Source organism: Phyllobates terribilis, unplaced genomic scaffold (assembly GCF_046119375.1).
Source record: "Phyllobates terribilis strain yellow unplaced genomic scaffold, ASM4611937v1 Scaffold_12__6_contigs__length_324123572, whole genome shotgun sequence".
Taxonomy (NCBI): domain Eukaryota; kingdom Metazoa; phylum Chordata; class Amphibia; order Anura; family Dendrobatidae; genus Phyllobates; species Phyllobates terribilis.
Window position 1 is genome coordinate 249,140,744 of NW_027362772.1, and position 25,093 is coordinate 249,165,836.

Sequence of the window (25,093 nt, forward strand, 5' to 3'; positions counted from 1 at the left end):
CTCTGGCTGCTATGGGCATAAAAGGGGACAAACTTATGGTGTGGCCCCCATGCTCCCCTGACCTCAACCCCATTGAGAACCTCTGGAGCATCATCAAAAGGAGTATCTATGATGGCGGGAGGCAGTTCACATCTAAGCAACAGCTCTGGGAGGGTATTCTGTCCTCATGCAAAACAATTGAAGCAGAAACCATCCAAAACCTGACAAATTCAATGGACGAGAGAGTTCAGAAGCTCCTTTCGAACAAGGGGTCCTATGTGCAAATGTAACATCTCCTAGAATAAAGTTTTGAGTTGAAAACTGTTTGATTTCAGTTTGTAATAACCTGCTAATGCTTATAATTTCAAAAATTACCTTTTTTTGTTCTTTATTAAAATGAAAAGGTTGAAAACTCTGCTGTGCATAATAATTTGGAACATGCATTTTGAGTGCAGTTTGAGTGTTTTATTTTTTTTTAAATATACTGTTATCATAGGCAGTTTGTACAAAAACCTTTCAATTGTACTCTAATAGTTATTTGACTGGAAAATTACAATGACTGCAATTCATATAGGTAATTTGGGAAAATCTGAGAAAATATTATTTGCATAATAATTTGGAACACAGTGTAGACATTAAACACACAAAATCTGTCATCTGTGTCCTGTGTTTGTTTTTTTTCACAGATCCATTGACTTGCATTGGAGAGTTTGATCGGTGACTTGCATCAAAAACAGACTTCCGTTTTTTTATTTGCAGACACTGGGACTGCAAAAAAACCACATGGACTATAACGGGCCCATATTCAATCCATGAAGAAAATGGACATCTGAATGAGGTCCAACAACAAAAAAGGAAACGTTTCTTTAAAAAATTATCCGACAATCTACTTCATATAATTACAACTCAGAACGGACAGAAAAGCGATGATAGACTTTCTATTAAGTATCTGTACAGTTGCCCCTCTATGTATGTAGATTCATATACTGGACATTTACTATTATGACTTATACGTACAAGTATTACCTGACGGATGAGCAAATTCTTTCCCGCAGATGTCACACGTCACCAGCATTTTCTTTTTCCCTTTGTTATTCCGGGACATCAGACAGCCGTGCGCTTCCTCCCGGTGCTGGTCCAGCTCCCTCTTGGAGGCCTGCACCACGTTGCAGTCTTTGCACTGCAGAGGATTTCTTTTTGCCATTCGGCAGCGTTTCATGTGCACCTCCAGGCGGCAGCGGAACAGGAAAATTTTGTCGCAGGATTTGCAAATAAAACTCTTTTTTGAGCCCCTTTCTTGAGCGAATTCTGCTCTCTCCTTTTCAGAATCCACGTCGTCGTTCTCATCATCTTTCGCTTCATCGTCCTCTTCGTTTCTGTCGCCGATCTCTTCGATAGGTTCTAGCTGACATTCGTCGTTTACCCCCCACTTCATAGCGCTCAGGAAACTGAATTTGCCGTCTACCTGCAAACCTTAAAAGAAAGAAATTCATCTGAATGATAAAGTAATAATGTAATAATAGGAAGGCGGAAATAAAAGGGATGGTAGAAGAAATCATGGTGGCCTTCTACTACAAACAGTCTATGTAAATACTTTTATACAAAAGGATTCTTGCAGTGATATTTTTCTGTTATACCAATAAAAGTGTCACTACTAGAATACTTTTGTATTTTTAGGCATAAAAGTATTTACATAGATTTCTCTGGCTAAGGATGCTTTCACATTGTGTTTAGGCATCCGTTCAGTGGCCAAGTCGGGGTGTATGTTGGAACCCCCAGCAGAATGGGATTCGGACGTATGCGCTGACGGGCCTATAGACTATAATGGTGCCGGCAGAGCGAACATGTGCTCTGACGTGCATCATTTTCGGGAGTGTACGCCTACTGGAGGCAGACACTCAGACGTAGTAGACTTCTTTTTTTTTCCCCACCAAATTGTACATTTACAGGGGTACTCGAATGTCAAGGCGTTATCTCCAGGACAGGTGATAAAATCCGGATTGAGCTCCTGCACCGACTGCCGAGGACAGGATATATCAGAGTTTGGCTCCATCGTTTCAGCCGTGTATGTTTTACACAAACTGCAGCATTTCAGAGAAAGCATCCTTTGAAAAGTGGTCTGGGGACTAAACGTCTTGTGTGCCAAGTCTAAGAAAAAGATCCCCGGTGGCTTCTCCTCACCCCACTCCCCAAGACTGCCAGGTCTCTCCTTATATACACACAAAGGGTAAAACCTGTCAGTCATCGGGAATGATATAGGGAGAAGTTGCTGGGGCCTGACTTCTTGGACTTGTCGCCTGAGTGACATGGTCCCCAAAGATCTTTTTAAAGTGTATTTTCTCCGAAACTTGGTAGCACTTCAGTGTGAATCATACATGGCTGAAATTATGAAGCCAGACTCTGATTCATGCTGCCCATGGCTCGGGCAGCAATATTCAGCTGTCTGCTTCTCTGTAACTACAGCTCAAGATGAAAAAAATAAATCAATACTTGGATAAGACAAAAACTTACTTAGCAGTTGATTAATTAAAATGTGAGTATTTTGCCATTGCTTCTTTTGAGTGATAGGAGAGACAACACACAGCGATATAAAACACTCACCGAGTTCTTCTAACTCCTTCATTAATGGCTGTAAGTCGGGGGCAGAGTCCTGGAGGATGAACAGCAGCTGGCAGAACTTCAGGACAGGCACCGTGTGCTGCAGAGCAGAACTCAGGAGCAGCTTTGCAGGCAAATCTTCGTTATCATTCTGCTGAGCAATGTTTAACAGCTGTAAGAACAGAAAGTAAGAGGTTAAACATTGCATTGCAAGGCACAATTAGCAGGTATGGTGCACGTGTTCAGTCCTGAGAACATGTGCACCATACCTACATAGGACATGACACCTGCCGATCAGGTATGTGTAGACGTGACAAAAGAACTGAGTGGGCACAGGACAAATCCTCTAATAAGTGCTATAGCGGTCACCCAAGATCAGTACAAAATAGGTTAAATAAACGTTTTTTCTAAGCCTTAAGATACTGATGCCCTACCTTAAGACAGGTTTTCTAGGTGATCAATATCCGAGCAGTGGGGATCTTTCCCCAAGCAGCTGTATTCAGCTCCGGCAGAGGCTGAATGTGAAGAATGAATGGAGAGGGAACCGCACAGCTCTGTTCGCTGTATAGTGGCCACTCCTGGATAATTTGGGCTCAGATCCTATTCACTTCAATAGGAGCTGAGCTACAGTATTGTGCAGGCCAAAGCTTACCAAAATGTTTCCTTTAGGGCCTCACGAGTGGTTAAGGCCAATGTCACAATTATACATCTGTACCTATACCTTTCATGTATCTTCTGAACCCAGTTTAAAAGCGGCAAATAAAACGGGGATTTTTAGTTCTGACCCTAAAATCTCTTTCTCGTAGCCTTCATTGGGGGACATGGGAACCAGGTGGCTGACACGAGGATAACGCAAGTGTCAGCTTCTCCGCAGGCTGCATACCTACAGGCACCGCGCTAACACCAGTTTGGCTTAGTGCGTGCAAGTCTGGAATTATTTTCTACCCAGTTTACTTCTTCATATTGGCCACTTATTTTCCTTTCTAGGCTGGGAAACAGCGCAATAGGCCACTGCGTGTAGAGAGAACAGTGCTGAATAAGGCAGGTGAGTAAAAGGGTTTGTACCCTTTCCATAAAGTTTCTTCCCTGGTTGAAATTAGTTATAAAATAACAAACAGCGTTGTACTCACCATCCCCGCGTCCACCGGTCAGTCTCCACCGCTGCTCCCAGTGTCTGGCATTGGTTGCGGCGCTGAAGTCTCATCGTCAGCCAATCAGTGAGCTCCGCAGCTCAGAGGAAGGTGTTCTGTCGACAATGGCAGAGCCGCTGAGCTCACTTATTGACGACACGTCGACAGTCAATGCCAGACACCAGGAGCAGTGGAAAGGTGGATCAAGGGAAGGAGAGTACAGCACTGTTTGTTATATATGTATGATTAAAAAAAAACACAGAAAAATGCTGCAGAAAAGATGGCGGAAGAAAGCTCGGTTAGATCACTGCACACTATGTGATTCTTTCATTATACTGGAAGCTTTGTGGGTGAGCAACAACGCAAATGTGATCAGAGACGAAAGTCTCCCTACTCCGAAATGTTAAAATCAGCATGAAATACACCAGTATGAGATCAGAAATTTCCCTTCGCTCCTCTACTCACTGCTGTGATGGGATCACAATTATAATTCAGGTCATGAGAGAAGTGAATGGGGAATGCTAATAAAACACAAGATGGCTGCGATTACCAGACAAGAGTTTACCTGTTTTACCAAGTCGTTCAGAGCCTCATCGTCGGGTGACACAAAGCTGAGGACATCGCAGTGTCTGAAAGCTTGTGCTATCAACTCGCTGTGGCGCAACAAAACCTCAGCCAACTCATTCTCTCTGTTCATCACTGTGGAGGTAAAAAAAACACAATTATCAGGATAAAATAAACAGTTTACACCGAAAAAGCACAAACAAAAATTCTGGACAAATGATGGCCAAGGACAGGAGCTCTACTCTGAGCATTTACAGCCAGGCATCGTATTGGACCCTTCCTACCGCTCTGGAAGAAGACATCAGCTCCCGGTTCTTTACGGATCTCATCCATCAGAGACCTCACTGCCGGGCTGAACTCCTGCATCGCTAACAGCAGCTGCCAGATGGCCCCAATGGATAACGTTTGCTCCTCAAATACACAAGACATTAGGATACTGAAGACACGAGTGCTGCAGTTCTTTCTCACAATATTCTCCACCACCTGAAACAGAAGATGCGCTCATAAATGCTCTAAAGCTTCACTTTTAACCCCTTAAAGCAGCCTTTTTTTTTTTTTTTGCGCTTTTTCTTTTAAAAAAAAAAAAAATTCCTCCTCGTCTTCCAAGACCCTTCATTTTTCCATTCCAACTTGACTCTATAGGTCAACATGATTACGGCACTATTAAATGTATACAGTCTTGTTTTAAAAAAAACTCTGTATTATCTGTAGGTACCTGCGATGTTTTGAATGCTTTTTATTTGCAAGTGAGGTGACTGAAAAACAGCAATTCTTTACAGTGTTTATGGCATGGGTCAATTAATTTGATATTTTGATAGAGCGGACTTTTATGTATGCAGAGATATTGATTATGCTTTTTCTTTCTTTATTTTCAGATTGGGAGAAGGAGATCAAGTCAAAATGTAAGTGTCCTTTTAGGCCTGTGACAGGGTGGCATACCTTTATATCATCTATACAGCAAAAGCACAGCTATCATATACCGTGTGGTATACTTTTATACCATGTCTGCCAATACCATGGCATATCTCAGAGCCTTCCCTGCTGGGAGCAATTCCCTCTGGCACAGTTTGCATAGAGCCTAAACCAGATTGCTGCCATTCAATAGCCCAGGCACAATCTGGCTATATTGTATTATTTAGCAACCCATAAAAGACACTGGTGCCGTCAGTATTACAAGTGAGACTTCTCATGGGTAAGGACAGCGTCCACTGCAGGTTCCCCTCCACTATCATAAGAGAATTACACTGTGCTGATGCTGTGGAAACAATACTAGTGAATGGAGCGAGCGCCATTACACCAGCACAGCCTCTGCCCTTTCCAGACAGAATACCGGCGCCATAAAATGCACTGGCGCTTTGCAGCCTTGGATCAGAGAAATACACAGATGAAGAATTATTTTGCACAAGGCTGCATTGTGCGGTGGGGACGCACCTCTTTTTCTTGATCTGTCAGGTTACTTGCTGATGACAGTCCGCCGAGAACCAAGTCGGCGTCATTAACGACTTCGGATAAATTTTCCTGATATTGCTTCAGCAGCTCTGCCCCGTAGTCGGCCATGCTCATCTTGCCTGAGACAAGTAGAGTAGAACCAGTTTACACAGAAAACATTTTTATAATTATGACTTTAAAGTTTTTAGCTACAATTTTGGTACCGTGAAAAATCACAGGATACCCCATTATATTTAACCCGGTCAGGTTTTCATCTTTGTGCTTTACTTTATTCCTCCTCTTCTTCCAAGATCTGTAACACTTTTCATTGTCTGCTGAAAATGCCGTGCGAGACCTTATTTTTTAAGGGAAAAATTTTAACTATTGGGGTAAAATGGTGGAGGAAACCCCCCCTCCCCCCAAACAAAATATTTTTGCTATTTTTGGGGGATGTTTTTATGGTGTTCGAACCAATGTTGACCGCTGCGTCACGCGACCGCATCACTTAAAATTTGCTGCCAATCTAATTGGCAATTCAATCTGGCGCGGATTGCTGCTGTCAGAGGCCGGTCCTAGCTGTGTAACGTAGCCTGTCACCTGTCTTGTATGAAGAGGGCTCAACTATACCTCCCGATCAGACAGGTGACACATGTACACAGTGGTTAATACCGAAGCTGAATATTTCCAATCTGCTGCTCGTGCTGAACATTTCAGATGGTTTTATACTGAGCTTTAAAAAGTTGTAATTGTTTGGATACTATAAAAAGTCTATCGTTTTAAAGCCGCGATCAGGAACCTGCAGCTGCAATTCCCATCATGTCCTCATAGTGAGCGGCTATAAGGACTTGCTGAGAGTTCACAGCTGGAAAACTCAATAAAAAGGTTTTATACCTTTAAAGGTGGATTTTTTACTGTGCGGCTCCAGAATATCAAGGAGAGCGTGCAGATCTGGGAAGGCTTCTCTCACCGCTTGTAGAAGTTTGATCAGACTATCAGGGCTCAAAGTTCTGGTCTCTGAAGCTTTCCTCAAGAGTTTGTCCATAGCCTCCTTGTGTGATCCGCTTTCACAGCAGTCCGTGATCACCTGTCGGTACAAGGAAAGCGCATCATTGGGACTGGTAAAACCGCAAAAGACAAAGCTGTTCCATTGTGAGGGAACAATTACCTTTTTCTCGATATTGGTTAGGAAATCCTCCTCTGCTGTATCCAGACACTCGATGATGGGGCTGAGCTCAGTAATACACTGTATCAGCTCTTCTCTGCGTTCCATCAGGAGATCAAACAAAGTTTTCTCTTTTTCCACCAGTTCTGTAGATACAGAGACAAATCATATTAGACCTGTGTGCAGGCCACTAATGGAGACTGTGAGGAGCTGCCCACTTACTAAAGACTATAAGACTTTTTCCAGCATGGAGCACCCATTTTCCTCGATCTTATTGCTGTGTTTTGTTAGAAATTTGATTGCTGTGTTTTATTAGTGATTGGTTTGCTCATCAGTTCAACCTCAGGTATGAATTCCATTCAGTGAGCATATCTCAGGAGCCTCTAGCCATTGTTCAAACAGAGACTAGGCCCATTGTGTGAGTGTTGAAAGTAGATCCAGTTGGATCAGTCACCACAGGGAGTCTCACATGCAGACCCAGGTGAAGGGTGCGACCTGAGAAATATACCTCCACTAATACACGCTTAGCTTTGAGGGGGAAGGGGGTGGATGAGAGCAGTTCTGCCCATTCAGGGGGCTGATCCTAGTGAAGGAGAAAAGAAGCCACGTTTAGTGGAGCGTTGGTGAAATGACACAGAAGGAATAGGATCGAGACTGATGACCTGGAAGGATGGATGGATGCATGGCATATGGAGTGTTGGCAGATCAGTTACCAACTGGACTGGATAAACATGCTACAGTTGTGGGATCTGTCGTTTGGATTTAAACTTTCTTAAAGGATTGTTGCTACTGGATACCTGTGCTTCCATTGTTTTACCTGTCGTCTGGAGGATCGGGGACTGTGACTACAGACTATACTGGCACAAAGGAAGTGGAACTACCGTTCCGGGAAGGGGATCTTATGCACTGAGACAATTGTATTTTGGACATTTACCTGGAATTGCTGTATTACCATAGATGTGAGGAATAAAATATTGTTGCATCATTAACCTGCTTAGGTGATTATTAAAACCCATAATCTCAGATGTTTACAGAGACTGTAGCAAGAAAAGTTGTCTTCTGGCACTCGAAAGTATTAAAGTGGAATGGGGGGCTCAGTTTCAAGAAAGTAAAGCTTTGTTGCATGATGTTCTGCAACTTTCTAAAATACTTTTAATATCACTCCTCATTTTAATTGCAAGATCATAGTTTACATTAAGACACTGGAAACCAGTACAGAGCTGAGGTTTTGCTACAGCTGTTTCCCACCTTGGCAAACCTCTGTCAGATAATGGATACAATTTACATGCACTAATACAGTGTAACAAGCCCATATGACAATAGATTTGCAGTGGATTTGTTTAGTCTGTAGTATTTTGCTTAGATGGGAGACTATGCAAAGCATCCGGTCTGTAAAGGTTTATAGTGTTCCCACCTATTGACAACAAGCACAGATACTGAACAAACCTCTGTCAGATAATGGATACAATTTACATGCACTAATACAGTGTAACAAGCCCATATGACAATAGATTTGCAGTGGATTTGTTTAGTCTGTAGTATTTTGCTTAGATGGGAGACTATGCAAAGCATCTGGTCTGTAAAGGTTTATAGTGTTCCCACCTATTGACAACAAGCACAGATACTGAAAACGGAGAAGAGTAGTCAAATCTCATTAGACCTGTACCCACAGATGTACACCACCAACTAAATCATATCAAAAAAAGGGGAAGGGGAAAAGAATGTGGATATATAATCATTTAAAATTCATATACTTTATTGAATTATTTAAAAGTTTTGAAAGAGTACAAATTACTCATGCATCCACAGATGCATATAATAAGGTAACCATCCTAATTTTGGACGGTACCCACTAATAAATCTGGTTAAATGGAGTGTTGGATAAATTTGGAATGCTACAACCCCATCCCTTAATTCATTAGGCTATAGCTGTACATTATACATTGCCCCTTCGACAGATGTATGCACTAACAGTCACAGCGAGTAATCACTGCGACCTAGCTCTCAGATAGCAAACTCAACAACAGGATATTCTATCTATCCTCACCTCAGTTGCGTATATGTAAGATCGTTGCAGATAGGGTGCTTGGTGTTATCAGAGTGATCGTTGCGATCTAGTTCTCCCAGTTATGAGATATCAATCTTCACCCCAGCTAAGTGTATTATATATTCATTGCAGATGGGGTGCTTGATGTTACCGTACCAGACCGTGCAGTGTAGTTCCACTACTGCACATACCATATGTCAGCCTGCCTACTCGCACAGCTGATCGACACCGGTAAAAAGAGTTCTCCCGGCTGCTAAAAGAGGGATTTTTGGTACTCACCGTAAAATCTCTTTCTTGGAGCCTTCATTGGGGGACACAGGACCATGGGTGTATGCTGTTGTCACTAGGAGGTTGACACTAGGCAAAAAAAGAAAAAAGGCTCCTCCTCCGCAGTATACACTCGCCTACAGGCACCAAGCTCACCAGTTAGTGGCTAAAGCAGTAGGAGGAACTTAAAAAGATTAACTATGTAATGCCCAAAGGGGCACAACCGTGAAAACTAAATTAGATGCCCAACAGGGCCAACTGTACCTATGCCCAAATTCAGGGAGGGTGCTGTGTCCCCCAATGAAGGCTCCAAGAAAGAGATTTTACGGTGAGTACCAAAAATCCCTCTTTCTTTATCGCTTCATTGGGGAACACAGGACCATGGGACGTCCAAAAGCAGTCCCTAGGGTGGGAGAACCAAAAAAGGTAACCACAGACTAGGTCTGACTGCGGGCAACTGCTGCCTGTAGAACCTTCCGTTCAAGACTGGCATCAGCCGAAGAATAAGTGTGGACCTTGTAAAACCTTGAAAAGGTGTGGAGTGAAGACCATGTTGCGGCCTTACAGATCTGAGAAGCTGAAGCCTGATGGCGAACAGCCCAAGAGGCCCCCACCGCCCGGGTGGAGTGAGCCCTTACTCCCGGAGGGGGAGATTTGTCCGAGACGCGATATGCCTCCAAAATGGTTGAAAGTATCCAACGGGCGATGGTTGACTTGGAAGCAGGGAGACCCTTGCGCCGCCCCTCAGGAATGACAAACAGGGCGTCCGAACGCCGAAGGGAAGCCGTTCTAGAAAGGTACACACGTAGAGCTCTGACCAGATCCAGTTTGTGCAGGGATTTCTCCCGAGGGTGCACTGGGCCCGGGCAGAAGGAAGGTAAAACGATGTCCTCATTGATGTGGAAAGAGGAGACTACTTTTGGCAAAAAGGAAGGCACTGGCCTGAGCACTACCTTGTCTTGATGGAAGACCAGAAAAGGCGACCGACAAGAGAGGGCTGCGAGCTCTGCAACCCTCCTAATAGAGGTAACGGCCACCAGAAAAGCCACCTTCCAGGAGAGAAGAGAGGCTGAGAGGTCCTGAATGGGTTCAAAAGGGGGCTGTTGAAGGACGCTCAGGACCATATTAAGGTCCCATGGATCCACCGGGGGGCGATAAGGCGGTGCCAGGTGAGCCACCCCTTGCAGAAACGTCTTGACCTGAGGACGGAAAGCCAAGTTAAGCTGGAATAGAATAGACAAGGCCGAAGCTTGGCCTTTGAGAGTGTTTAGAGAGAGTCCCGTGTCCAGGCCAGACTGAAGGAAGGCCAAAATGACCGGTAGCGAAAAGGACATGGGAGCTAGCTGATCCTTCTCGCAGTGCCGAAAAAAGGCTCTCCAGGTTCTGTGGTATATGCGCGAGGTTGGGGGTTCCTGGCACTAATTAGGGTCTGGATGACGTCCGCAAAACCCGCCTTCCTCAACACTGCGGCCTCAACGGCCATGCCATTAAATTCAGAGAACGAGAACTCTGATGAAGAATAGGTCCCTGAGAGAGGAGGTCAGGACGGTCCGGTAGTCTGCAGGGGGAGTCGACGAGCAGGTTTACTAGATCTGCGTACCAGACGAGTCTGGGCCAATCCGGGGCTATTAGAATTGAAGGTACTCCCTCTGTCTTGATCTTTTTGACGACCCGAGGGATCAATGGTAGAGGGGGAAAAAGATAGGGAAGCTGGAACCGAGACAATGAGATGACTAGCGCATCCTGAGCGATCGCAAGGGGATCGCGGGACCGGGCTACGAAGGATGGAACCTTGTGGTTTAACCGAGACGCCATGAGGTCGACGTCCGGTGTGCCCCATCGTGAGGATATCTTATGGAACACCTAGGGATGGAGAGACCATTCTCCTGAGGCAAGGCCCTGCCGACTGAGGAAGTCGGCCGCCCAACTGTCGACTCCCGGAATGTGTGCTGCTGAGATTGCCGGAACAGTGTTCTCGGCCCAAACTAGCACTCTTGTCACCTCTTTGAAGACGGACTTGCTGCGCGTTCCTCCCTGACGGTTTATGTACGCCACCGCATTGGCGTTGTCCAATTGTACGCGGACTGGGAACCCTGCAAGAATGTCCTGCCAGTGATGCAACGCCAGGTAAATTGCCCTTATCTCCAATATATTGATTGGTAGGGAGGCTTCGTGGAGACTCCAACGACCCTGCGCTGTGTGGTGGAGGAAGACTGCCCCCCACCCGATGAGGCTGGCATCGGTCGTGACCACCTGCCAGCGAAGCGGTAGGAATGACCTCCTGGGTCTGAAGGAAGAATCCACCATATTAATGACCTTCTCACATGAAGAGGTAACCTGACGCGTCGATCTAGAGACGACGGGTTCTTGTCCCATGCCGACAGAAGGGCCAGTTGAAGAGGCTGGGTATGGAACTGGGCAAATGGGACTGCTTCCATAGCTGCCACCATTTTTCCCAAGACACTCATGCACAGGCGAAGACGGCGTGGGTTTGGGTCGGAGAGAAGGTGAATCCCCCGACGGAGAGAGTCCATCTTCTCCCTCGGGAGAAGGAACCGGGCATGGGTCGTGTCGAACTGCATCCCTAGAAAGGTTGAGCACTGAGATGGGACCAGGGAGGATTTGTCTGTGTTGATCAGCCAGCCTAACCGAGAAAGCGTGTTCAGGGTGATCTGGAGACTGTGGAGGCAGTCCCTGAAAGTGGGACCCTTGATCATTAGGTCGTCGAGGTAGGGGATAATTAATATTCCCCTGGCTCGTAGAATGGCCATGACCGTCGCCATTACCTTTGTGAAAACCCTCGGGGCGGAGGCAAGCCCGAAGGGGAGAGAAGTGAACTGGTAATGTGCGTTCTGGAAGGCAAATCGAAGGAACTTCTGATGTGGTGCGCAGATTGGGATACGAAGATACGCATCCTGAATATCCACTGAACATAGATATTCCCCGGCCTCCATCGAGGCGATTACCGACCTGAGAGACTCCATTCTGAAGTGCCGTACGTGTACTTGTCGGTTTAGTTGTTTGAGGTCTAGGATCGGACGAAGTGATCCGTCCTTTTTTGGAACGACAAAAAGATTTGAGTAGAAACCCGAACACCTTTCTTGAAGGGGGACTGGAACTATAACTCCTGAGTGCAGAAGGGAGGCAATGGCCTGAAGGAAACCGGGAAGTAGAGATGGATGCGGGTGGCGGAACCTGAGAAATCGTGTTCCTGGTATGGCATTGAACTCGATCTTGTAGCCTGAGGTCACTATCTCCTTGACCGAGGCATCCTCTATTGCCGATACCCAAGGGTCTCGGAACAGAAGTAGACGGCCGCCCACCCTGGGAGAAATCCCAGGTGGGAGTGACCCGTCATGCTGAGGAAAATCTGTTGGATCGTGATCGGGATCCAGAGGGCTTTGAAGAGCGACCCTTTGCGTGCCAGTTGGGAGTGGGCCTAAAGGTAGGCTTACGTTTGTCCTGCTGTGCTGGGGTACGGTCCTGTTGAGAGGAGGGTCCTGGTTGAGCGAACCGACGAAAGGACTGGAACTGAAGGTAATGTTTCCTAGGAAAAGGGCGATTAGGTCTCGGCTGAGGAAGGGAAGTGCTCTTGCCCCCAGTGGCATCAGAGATGATCTGGTCTAATTTAGACTCAAACAGTCTGGAGCCCTGAAAAAGGGAGATTTGTTAGTGATTTCTTGGAGGCCGGGTCAGCGTTCCAAGCCTTCAGCCAAAGAATCCTACGTATAGCGATGATATTGCTGGAGACGCGGGCTGAACAGGTAGCGGCGTCAAGGGACGCCATGAGGAGATATTTGCCTGCGTGGGCGATCTGATCCGCTAGGTCAGCCAGATCGTCTGGGGAAGCCCCGGTGAGGATGCCCTGCCTAAGCTGTTCGGCCCATGCGGAGACTGCTTTTGATACCCAAGTTGAGGCGAAAAAAGGACAAAAGGAGATGCCAGCAGCCTCGAAGGCTGACTTAGCCAAGGCCTCAACCTGTCTATCTGTAGTGTCCTTGAGGGAAGAACCGTCTGGAAGGGACAGTACCGTCTTAGCCGAGAGACAGGAGGATCCACAGAAGGGGACTCCGTCCATCTGCTGACGAGGTCGTGGTTAAAGGGGTATAGCATGTCTGTTTCTTTCCAGTGAAGCGCTTCTCTGGATTCTCCCATTGTTTCTGAAAGACACCATCAAATTCTGAATGGTTAGAAAAAGTGCATGCCGGGCGCTTGATTCTCTTGAAGGAAACGGAGTAGTCCTGAGAAGGGCTCTCGTCCTCTTTAACGTGTAGAGTCTGATTGACGGCCGATATAAGGCTGTCAACCATGTCCTGGACTCTAGAATATTGGTCCGTGTCGGATCCAGAGTCAGAATCTGATGCCGTGCCTGATCCCAGAGCGACCTCTGGGGAAGAGGTGTGAGATGCAGGGAGCAATTTGGAGTCTGGAGAGCTGGAGGATGAGCTTGTATGAGTCCGTTTCTGAGAACGTGCCCTCGGTCTGCCCTTAGAAGGAGGGGGCAGATATGCCCGCGAATCGTCCGTTGGAACGTTCGGAGCACTGGTGGCCGTGGATAGCATGGGCAAGCGTTCTAGGACCTGCACCAGAGATTGAGATACCTTGGTGAGGTCAGATACAGACTGGGACATAGCAACAGCCCACTCCGGAGGAGGGAGAGTTACTTCTTCCTGGGCAGCCAGGGGATCTTGGGGTGCCAGCATGGTGGGAGGCTTGCAGGTCGAGCAGAAAGCCGTTGTCAGACCCGCGGGCCACTTAGTACTGCAAAGAGCATAGGCGTAATATGTGACTGTGTGAGTGGGACGGACAGAAAGCTCCCTGGGTTTGGGCATATGTGCCTAACCAGGAATACCGCAGAGGAGGGAGCCTGTGTGTGTGTGGAGGTGCCAGAGTAGGGCCATCCCGGTCTAGAACGGGCACGGTCCCGTATCCCCCGTCAGAAAGTCCGGAGCCGCGGAGACAGGAGCAGGGCTGCGTTGATGAGGCAGTCAGACAGAATGATGCTGCCGGAGCCAGACCGAGAGCAGCGTAGAGGGGCAGAGCCGGAGCGGAGCGTGCTGCCATGAGCAAGCTAGGGGAGCTAAAGCTCCGATAGGCAGAAGGGATGGGGGCGGGCTTAAGAACTCGGCCGCTGATAGGCCCCCGGGGTAAAAGTGGGCGTGACGTAAGCGTCATATTGCTCCTCGGCCCTGATTGGCCGGTTTCCGGGAGGGGCGTATACCCGCCAGAAAGAGTAACGCCCACCCCGAGCCGCCCCCCGACAGCGAAAGCGCGGGCAGAAATGCCGCGCAAAAAAGGACAGAGAAAGGGGGGAGGGGCTGTGGGGGACGCCATACTATGCTGTGAGTCCGAGGCCCCCAGTGTCCTGTGAGAAGAGGGGACGTGGCCAAGCGCTGCTGTAAGTGAGCGTCGGCGGAGAAATGTGATGCCCCCATTATTATCCCAGGGTTTAAGGAGCCCGCTGGTAGGCAACTCTGTGCCATAGCTGAGGGACCTGGGGCTGAGGAGGCAGCAGGGAGGGATTGTACCTTTCCCGATGACTCTTCTTCCTCTTTCCCTCCGAGGATGGACACAGGAGGTCCTCCGTGGATAGGGGGGATCCTGGCTATTCCTCCTTCCCGCACTGACCGGTCCTGGACAGTGCAGGAGACGGTGTCAACCCCAGAATCTGGGGGAAGGTCACCGTAGTGACCACCATCTCCCTCCCAGGCCACTCCGAGGAGGGGGCTGGGGTGGGGAATGGGCAAGGACTGGCCACCGAGAATCACCCTGAAACACCCGAAGGTGACAGGGAATAGGTCCTGCCCAGCGGGTCCGAGAGTGGGCGATGTGGGAAATGCCACACTGCTCTCTCGGTCGCTTGAGAATGGGGATAACAGGGGACGCAGTGTTCCCTGTTAACCCTGAAGAGCTGTATCTGAAAAATAAAGAAGAAACATTAATAAAACACAACAGGGTTGGATCAGTAGGATCCAGGTCTACCTCCTACAGACACTAAGCTTAAACTGGTGAGCTTGGTGCCTGTAGGCGGGTGTATACTGAGGAGGAGGAGCTTTTTTCTTTTTTTGCCTAGTGTCAATCTCCTAGTGACAACAGCATACACCCATGGTCCTGTGTCCCCCAATGAAGCGATAAAGAAAGTCAGGCGGTCTGTATTATTGTGATGTGGGGTAGTCCATACCAGGACAACTCCTCACATCTATGATCTCACTGCCTGCACACGCGGTCAGCATGCCCGGCTCGCGCACCTGATAACTATCACGCTCCGGAGGTTCTGCTTGGTCAGACACACCGTAACTGCATATACAGTCTTAGGGCTTTTTCATATTCCCTCCTAACATTCCCATTATACCAGAGTAAAGTACTTTACTACACTGCAAGGTCTGTCACGGTAACACCAAGCACCCTATCTGCAACGATCATACATATACGCAACTGGGGTGAGGATAGATAGAATATCCAGTTGTTGAGTTTGCTATCTGAGAGCTAGGTCGCAGTGATTACTCACTGTGACTATTAGTGCATACATTTGTCGAAGGGGCAATGTATAATGTACAGCTATAGCCTAATGAATTAAGGGACGGGGTTGTAGCATTCCAAATTAATCCAACACACCATTTAACCAGATTCATTAGTGGGTACCGTCCAAAATTAGGATGGTTACCTTATATGCATCTGTGGATGCATGAGTAATTTGTACTCTTTCAAAACTTTTAAATAATTCAATAAAGTATATGAATTTTAGATGATTATATATCCACATTCTTTTCCCTTTTTTTGAGATATTGAAAATGGTCAAGGTCCGAAACAATGTGTATAAGAAATGGCCGGATCCCTATTGATCGTAGAGTGATCATGTATCCTATCAATATGTCATCACTTTATAGGGAATCTGAGAGTATGACAAACCCCACATATGGGCCTGCTGCTGTTTGAAATGTAAATCCATTGACACCTTTATATTTCCAATTTGTCGCTGCATTAAGGAGAAAACAGTGTTTTCATTAATGTGCAAATGATGCCTCAATTGGCCTGGGCATGGCATAGCACTTAAGAATCCTATGCCCCCTGAGACTGTTTCCCTGCCCAGCACCAGCCAATTTAGCTTGATTGATAGCTCTCTGTGATATCAGACACCAGGAAAGGAAATCAGACAGCGAGCCATCAATCAAGCTAAAGAGGCTGGTGCTGAGCGGAAAACAACCTGGGAAGGCAGAGTGCACTGACAGCATCAGGGCAGACACAGCCGGCAGTCAGCGCCGGGGCGTGCTTATCGCTGCCTCTCACAATGTCCAGAGCGCTGACTCTAGCCGTGGCGGGCACATAGCTGACTGAAAGACAGCAGCTCATGGGATTAATAAAGTTCATTTTATATCGGGTGCCACACTTTTGGTACGATGGCATTTACCTGCAGATCAACCCTACATCTGCAGGTTAATAGCGTTAACTAACATGACAGGTTCCCTTCAAGTGCTCGGTTAAGCACTTGCATATAAAAGAATACGCTGATTACCCAGGAGTGCAGCAACAGATAGAAGATATAATGATCTCAATAGATTTACATTTCAAACACCTGCAGCCCCATATATGTGGGTTTTGAGGGAGAGGGGGTGGAAAAGATGATATTACAGACAGAGAAAACCAAAGTTTAAAAGTACCACACTCCAAAGTTTGTTTTTTTAATTTCACCATCGGTTAGGTATCAGTAATGTATGTTCTGTGACTGTACAGTGCCGGTAAAAAAAAAAAAAAAAAAAATCTTTACATGTAAAATCTGTGTCATTATTTCACTTCTTAAAAAGTGCAAACAATGTGGGCAATAATCAAAAACCGGCACGCTGAATTCATGCCCAAACGACTGCAGATGGTGATAAAATGTAAGGGTGACATGACGAAATACTAATTGCAATGAAATATCCACAATAAAACACTTGAATGTTAAGATTTTGTGGTTTTCTTGAACTTGTAAAGATCTGTTTTACCGGCACTGTAGTAAAATCCTTCCCGGCCGCTGTATTCTGCACTTTTCAGGCCCACTCTGATCCTTTCCTGGATCATGTCACCCCGGTTGTGACGAGTCTTGTCGCTCTGATGGTTGGGCACACGGAAGTCGCTTATCAATGCAATCTATTGCGACTCAGGAGGAGGTCCTCATAGACTTACATTAAGAGGAAGTAACAGTCTTTGTGAGCCGGCAAATCAAAGCTGCAGTCACAAGATATCGGAGCAGGACTGGAGCAGCGATGGAAATAGCAGGCGGCAGCAACCGGTACGTGTCTTACTACACGAAACACACATCGCATTACTGATACCGAACAAATAGTGAATTTAATGAGAATTTATTTAGTTATTTTTGGCAATGGTTTTCTTACCAGTTTCCACTAATTGTTCTTCCTCTGAATCTTTTTCTTGTGGCTCTTTCTCACGTAACGCTTCATTTACGCTCGGATTGGTGTCTCGGCACAACTTGAGTAAAGCCAGGACGGTCTCCACAACAATGCTCTGGCCGTCTTTAACCTTCTCCAGCAGTTTTGCAAACGTTGAGCTCCCTTCTTCGGCTTGACAGCACTCCACCACAGCCTTTAGTGCAAAACACATGAGCAGAAAGCAAAACTTCAGGGGCTGCTGAGAATACACCTACGCTGTGCAGGCCCTGAAGACTGACCTTCTCTACCACGGCAAGTGGAAACCACAAGTTATAGAGGCAACGCATCAAGTAGTTCATGCCAAAAAAAACCACCCCCAAAATACTGCATACTTGTGCAAAACTGGTGTCACACTTGCACTTGAGCAAGAAGCGACCCCATAGTGTACAAGACTGTACTGTGCAAAAAGGGAAAAATATATATGAATGCGGAAGGAATGAACAAGTATGTGCACAAATCATCAATAGGTTTCCCTTGGCAGCCAAGAAATAATGCTGCAAATATTAACAAGGCAGAAATCAGAACCCGTAAGGATTGTACTCATCTTGGCTGTGGTTTTCACTACCATGTATAAGTGCACACTCATCCCTTATGGGGCGCCAACACGTGGACTATAGGGGCTCTCACCTGTTTCTCCGCCTCATTGATTTCTTGACATCTGCTTAGGTTTTCCAGGACGCTCTGCGGGTCCGACAGCGCCTCGCTGAAAATACTTTCATAACGGATAAGAAAATCCAACTCACCGGAAGTTTTCTCAGTTTCTAAATGCAAAACACATGACATCCAGATTAATGAACAAGAAACGACATTCAGAAAAGTGGTTTCCGGCTTGTAAAATGCATTTATGAGCAGTTATTGTTATGTCTTTCTTTACCCTTAAACCTCAAGAAATGTCATACAGGTACTAACAGACCTCTCCCTCCCCCATTGGGCACCCTAAACTCTGGGTCCGACATCAGACCGCAATGCACCGACTGTAGCGGGCGTCTCTGCAGCAATGAAGTCCTGATCTCAGGGACATCTGACTGCAGCAGCCAATCACTAGCAGCAGCGTGGACCTGCTACATCCAGTGATAGGCGGAAGTGGTCACATGTCCCTAAGCAAGGACATCATTGCTGCAGCAGTAAATAGAGACTGTCTATTTTTTTTTTAAATGGAGACCGACTTACACTAGTATTGCTAGTGTAAGTCGGTCTCCATTAAAAAAAAAAAAAAAAAAAAAAAAAAAAAAAAAAGTTCACCCACCCCTTACTCCTCATTTATGAACATAAGCTTTAGCAGTGAGAGGCTAAAAATTAAAGAGGTTTTCTGGGACTTTAAAACTGATGGCCCATCCTTAGGATAGGTCATCAATGTCTGATCGGTGGGGGTGCGACACCCAGCATCCGTGCCGATCAGCTGTTCCCGGTATTGGCCGACATTGCTCAGTTGCCGAGCTGCACAGCTCTGTAGACTGTAGCGGACGGGTAATGCACGTCTGCCTCCTATTAAAATCAATAGTGGGTGTATATGCAGTACCCGGCCGCGGCCACTGTGCTGTGCAGCTCCGTAACTGAGCAGTTCCATCCGCCACCGTCACCGGGGTACCGGGTGTCGGACCCAACGGATCAGACATTGATGACCTATCCTAAGGATAAGCCATCAATGTTAAAATCCCAGACATCCCCTTTAACAGTCAGGAAGCACTTAGTAGACGAAGAGGCTAACTTCTTATAATATGAACAGTAGATACACTAATTGCATATGGACGTCACCATCACGAAGGTGTGGAAGCCTAACTCGGGACCTAGAGAGCCACTTGAAAATATTACATGAACATTCATTCATATTAGAGGCCGACAAGCAATACTGCTATTATGACCAGCCACAACTTCACAATGGAGGCATTAACTTATTGCTAGGCTCAGCAGAAGTGATGATGGAGTATTTCCATCTTATAAAGGCCATTAATATATGGTCGGTGGGGGTTACATCTCTCTGATCTCCACAATCTTGGAAATGTAGACGGTAGAGCGCCGACCCAGTGTTACACCCCATTCTCAATTTATCACCGCACAGCAGCGCTCACGACCAGCGTGCTGTGCAGGGACCGTGTCCGGCCTCATTTACTTGCTATAGTTTCTCTGCACAGTCAGGAGAATTGCTGTGCAAAGAAATTTTAGAAGGGAACACAGTGCTATATCAGATCTGTGTCCCCGTCATTCACGTTTCCTATGAGATGGAAACACACTATCAAAAGATTGTTTATATCTACGACTGTTGGTTTAACTTTCCCCTATGGATCCATAAACAGTTATGCTGTAAGATGACCGTCACATGTGGATACACCCTGAATGTGTGAATAGGTCATAAGATTACCGGTATCATCAAGTCTTCTTTTCTTGGCGGCAGGTTCCGCAGTTTCCTCCGCAGCCGCTTTACCATCTTGTTCTGAGACGCAGGACGTGGCTTCAGGACCTGCAGCTAAAGAGTCGGCATCCACCTCTTTATCAGCAGCTTCTTGCTCTGACAATTGCTGTTGGCAGATCTCATCTACGGGGGAGACACATGTTCTGACTGCAGGTTTTTCAGGACTTGAAATGTCATTGGATTTCACGAATAAAGGTGCAGAATTTATCTGAGTTGGGGATAGAGTCCTTTCTGTACTAGAAGACTCCGTCAAGTTCTCCTCCACCTTTTCAGGCACTGTGCGATCGTCCAAACTTTGTTCTGTAGGTCCATCGGGTAAGGTCTGGTACGCAGGCTGCAGATTGCTGTTGGTGTCCAACTTCTTGGTAAGCAGAGTGGGGCTTGGAGATTTGCTTACTTGTTGCTGCACTAGAGCCAACAGGACAGAGGAACTTTCGGCACTCATGGGAGACATCTTTTCAATAGCAATGGTTTCATTAGCTACATTACTCCTGGGGACAACGGGTTTAATATCGGTCTTAACCAAGGTTAATGGCTGGACTGGGACTTCTTTCTTCTGGGTAGAGTGATTCATCAGTTCGGTCAGGAGGTTTTTACAGCTTACAGCCACGTCAAACATCTGAAGGCTGTCGGCCACGGAGATAATTTTGGTCAAGTTGTGCTTGCCTGGTGGTAACTTTCCTGAGTACATCATCTCTAGGAGCAAAGAGAACTCATCGGGAGTGATGACGGAGGCATCTATAGAGATGGTTTCAGTAGTTTCCAGCAGGGATTTAAAGAGCAAACTCGCAGCGGAAAGAACAAGTTTGTGAGCGCGGAAATGTAAGGAGCCGACAAATATTGTGCAATCACAAAACTGCTGCTCTTTGCACAAGGTGTAAACCTGCTGTAGGAGCTGTCTGCTGTAGTTAGGCAGCTCCATTGTGTAAAAGAATATCCTGCACCAAGGTATTACGGGATAGGAGAACCTAAAAAACACAGGAAAAAAGGTATATAAGATTTCTGTAGCAGCATTTAAAAAAAATATATACAAGTAGCAAGATGAGTAAGGCCTCGTTCACACGTCCAATTTCTCGTTTGTCTCATTGAGGGATACAGAACCATGGGTATAGTCTGCTGCCACCAGGAGGCAGACACTATTACTGCATATAAATAAAATTGCTCCTCCCCGGAAGACTATACCTCACCTGCTGGAGTCCGGCTTCCTCAGTTTAGTGTAGTGTCAGTTGGAGGCGAGGTCTGTCAAACCTGTCTTAGGTTAGGCGCTAAGAACTGTTTTTTGTTTTTCAGATGGATGTTTCAGGGTAACAGAGTGTAATTGTGCACGGTTTAACCCATGTAACGTTGGAGAGGACAGGCTGTAATTCTTCAGTCCGTATCTTCTCGTATCAGTGTGGTCGGATCAATGTCCCTTGACACTGTCGGTAGTCAGAAACTGGGGAGGAGGTCCGTAAATCAACTAGCTCTTGCTCACTCCCCCATAGAGGACCAGTGTGCATGGAGCAGAAGGTAAAGGGACAGGTAAGTATAACTCGGTCAATGAGCCCTTTGTTCGCCACCTTCCCCCCCTCTATTCCTTTCTTTGGGGTGGTGGTTACCAGAGGCTGTACGGCTCCGGGGGAGAGAAGGGGACGGTCCACGTGCAGGGGCCAGGTGCTGCTGCTGGCTGTTCTACTTCCCTATCTGAGCTCCCCTTGGCCTTAGCTTGTCAGGGTTAATAAGGTCAGTGGGCTGAAGTGGGACATTGCCTCGCAGCTACCTGTGTATCTGCCGGGGGTGGTAGCAGGCCGGACCGTGTTAGTGCGGGTCCGGTCCCAGCAGGCAGATCGCAAATGCATGTAGCCGTAGGAGCGCTCGGCCAATTGGCTAGTAGAACATTTCCAGCCAATCGGCAGCCATGTTACTCCCGGCCTATCAGCGTGGCCGGCTTTCAGCCAATCAGTGGTGGCGTCTAGCAGGGCTGTGGAGTCGGCAAGCCAAACCCACAACTCCTCAATTTCCAGGACTCCGACATACATGGCTCATGTTTATGTGATAAATTTCCTGTAGCACAGATTCATCTCAGCTAAAAGTCTACACCCTTAGATCAGGAATAGGACAGACATTTATAGGACAGTTCATAGCTTTCCCAAATTCTTATGAAAAAATATTCCCCAAAAACTGCATTGAACTACAATACCCAAATTATTATATATTGACGGAATCGGTGCATTTTATACCGACTCCACAGCCCTGGCATCTAGGCACGCCAGGTTACCGCCCCTTCCTCTTTCTGGTTTCAGTGCGGCACTATTAAATGGTGGGGGGCACAGAAGCACCTCAGCCTCTTCCTTCTTGCTGGATAGCAAACTCACAGGGGAAACAGATTCCTGCAGGGTGGATGTGGTGGGCTGTTGGCTACTGGGGGCTGATACTAAGCACTAACAGTTTAGTGGAGTCTATTTTCTTTCTGTCCTTCCTCTATCACTCAACATCGGAGTCTAGAGAGGACCATTCACACCAACTAGTGCAGTCTGCACTGGTCACTTATTATGCTGTGTGACTTGTAATAGTAAGTTTTCCACCGGTCAGTCTGTGGCCTATTGTGCCACCTGCACCCCTCGTATAAGCACAATGTGGATGCGCTCCTAGTAAATTCATCACTTATTCGCAAGTATAGGGGATAACTTAATGATTACTGATGGTTCGACCTCAGGGACCCCCCCCACTGATCCAGAGAACGAACACTGTATTTGGCCTTGTCCTATCGACAATGAATGGAGTGGAGATGTGTAAGCTCGATCTGCACTCATTCTTGGGATTGATAGGTTTTCCAGGAGACGGAACTCTGATCAGAAAACCATCCCAAATCCTATGGATAGAAAAAAAAAAAAATTTTCAATCTTAGTACAAGCCATTATACGTATTTAATGCATGTGGACATGATTTAGGGAGGCTACACTGCTTTTAAGCACCCAGTTGTGCCAAAAAGAAGAAGGTTTAAATGTGAACTTTGGCAACAACTTCTGAGACTGCAGTAGAGAACAGTTCTGTCAGTCCCACAGCCATTATTAGAGTGGTACTAGAGTTGGTGCAAATTGATTTGCAGTGTTCGTCCTTACATGAGTCATCTGTGGCTGCTCTACGGGAGCCATGAAGACCACCTCCTACCCGACTGCATCCAGAGCCAAGCTAACTGAAATAAGAGCAGTGGATGCCGGGAGGCAAGAGGTGGTTGGTTCTCAGGGCTCCCGTTCAGCGACTGTGGCATGAATAGATAAATGGATACAGCAAATAGATTCACACCAACTCAAAGTGATCCTTTATTTTGACAACAAAAAACATAGGGACCCCTGTTCCCAAGTATTACATAAACACAAAAGCCATCCATTATTAGGGTATTTATTGTGAAATGTACATAAAATAAAAAAAAATTAAAAGTGCTGAATATTGCTAATTTCTATATATTCTTGCAAACATAAAACATTAAAGGGAACCAGTCACTAGAAAAAACGCTATTAACCTGCAGATATAGGGTTAATGTCGAGGGTAATAGCATAGCTTTATTATGCTGCACTTAGCCGAACGCTGCAGGGAGAAACCGCTCTGAGTATAGACAGCGATGGCTGTAACCGTGCCCCCGGCCCTGACTGACAGCAGCCCCAACACAGAAGACTGTCAGGGCCGGGGGGTGCGGTTACAGCGGCCGCTCTCTATACTCAGCGCGGTGACAACCGGCGCCGCTCCAATGACTGAGACCGGAACGCTGCAGGGGGGAATAAAGTGAATTTTCTCCCCGCGGTGTTCAGCTAAGCGCAGGCTTATAACACTATTAACCTGCAGATTAACCCCATAGCCACAGGTTGTGTTTTTTCTGCTGACAGGTTCCCTTAAATAGCAGCAAGAGATAATACAAATCCTCCCATGTAAAACAAGGTCTTATACAGCCATAATAATAATAATCGACAACCCAAAAGAGGATGGGTGTTAAAGGGCCACTGACTCTAAATGTGACATCTTGTAGAACTACAGAACAGATGACAAGCTGCTAATACCCAGCACACATCACACTGTCTACCTCCACTTCTGAAAAGGCAGATACCAGAGAACAATAGACTGCATTCAGCCCACAACAGATGCAGCCAGGACTGCCTGGGCCTGGAGCATCTCTCAGCTGTGACCATGCAGCACTGATCACTACAGGAGCACAGACACCAATCAGAGCCCTTCTTTCATTTTCAAATCTGCCTTAGAAATATGAAAGCCGTGATCTGATTGGTCGCTACGGGCAACAGCAGCCGGTACCTCTGTACCGTACAAAACATACAGTACTGGAGCCGCCCCCACATACACCACTAGCCGGCACCCGCTCACACACGGTCTATGGCCGCCTCCGCCGGACGCTCACCCGCTGTCAGCTCCTCTATAATCTTCCTATTTTGACATCTCCTCCTTCATGTTGAGCGCTAGGCCCGAAGAGTCCTTCCTTCCCCTTCGACCCCCGTCAAGAGACGTACGTACGACGTCACTACGTACAGCGCATGTCCGTGATGCCACAAGTTCAGAGTGTTTGTGCAAGGCGCGGACAATAAAGTTGATTGAAAAAAAAGAGAGAAAGGGGAAGAAAAAAAAAAAAAAAAGATGCAGTTTATTGTATGCGATGTACCAAAAGTCCCAGCAAGTCCTGTGCTAGATATTACATAGATACAACCCTTATAGAGATGAGAAAGAGATAGATTACTAGAGAAATGGATAGATACACTTTGTAGGCCCGCCTTTCTCGTCAGCCCTGTTGGGGTCTTTTGGGGTCTGTACCAGCTTTGCAGGTGTAGAGGTGATCTGTTTGCTCAGTTGTAGCCTGGTGTGGGCAGCAGGCAGACGTGACCGGTGTCAGCTCTGCTGTTTGTGCCTTATTGTCTCTTTTTTAGTTTTCCTAATGTTTCCGGGGGGTGCAGATGTCCCCCGCCTTATATTCACCATCCCAGAGAGGACGGAGCGTGCCGTCCTCGCCGGTCATCTTTCCCCCATGACTGCGGCCACAGTGCAGTGCCGATGTCCCCACTATTCATGCGAGACCACCAAAGGGGTGACCCTGGGGGCATA

General features: G+C 46.8%; 1 protein-coding gene across 1 annotated transcript in view; it reads right to left on the reverse strand.

Moving 5' to 3' along the window:
• The window catches only part of ZBTB40 (zinc finger and BTB domain containing 40), a 32,375-nt gene extending 7,826 nt beyond the window's left edge, over positions 1–24,549 (reverse strand). The window contains exons 1-11 of the mRNA XM_073656808.1: positions 24,399–24,549; positions 19,961–20,979; positions 18,229–18,362; positions 17,548–17,755; positions 6,865–7,007; positions 6,591–6,783; positions 5,703–5,839; positions 4,556–4,754; positions 4,273–4,406; positions 2,581–2,749; positions 1,006–1,452 (exon numbers count right to left, since the gene is read on the reverse strand). Of these exons, the coding sequence (XP_073512909.1) occupies positions 1,006–1,452; positions 2,581–2,749; positions 4,273–4,406; positions 4,556–4,754; positions 5,703–5,839; positions 6,591–6,783; positions 6,865–7,007; positions 17,548–17,755; positions 18,229–18,362; positions 19,961–20,933 (2,737 nt within the window). The 5' untranslated portion in view covers positions 20,934–20,979; positions 24,399–24,549. The remainder of the gene's footprint in view (positions 1–1,005; positions 1,453–2,580; positions 2,750–4,272; positions 4,407–4,555; positions 4,755–5,702; positions 5,840–6,590; positions 6,784–6,864; positions 7,008–17,547; positions 17,756–18,228; positions 18,363–19,960; positions 20,980–24,398) is intronic.
• Between the last annotated feature and the right edge of the window lie 544 nt (positions 24,550–25,093).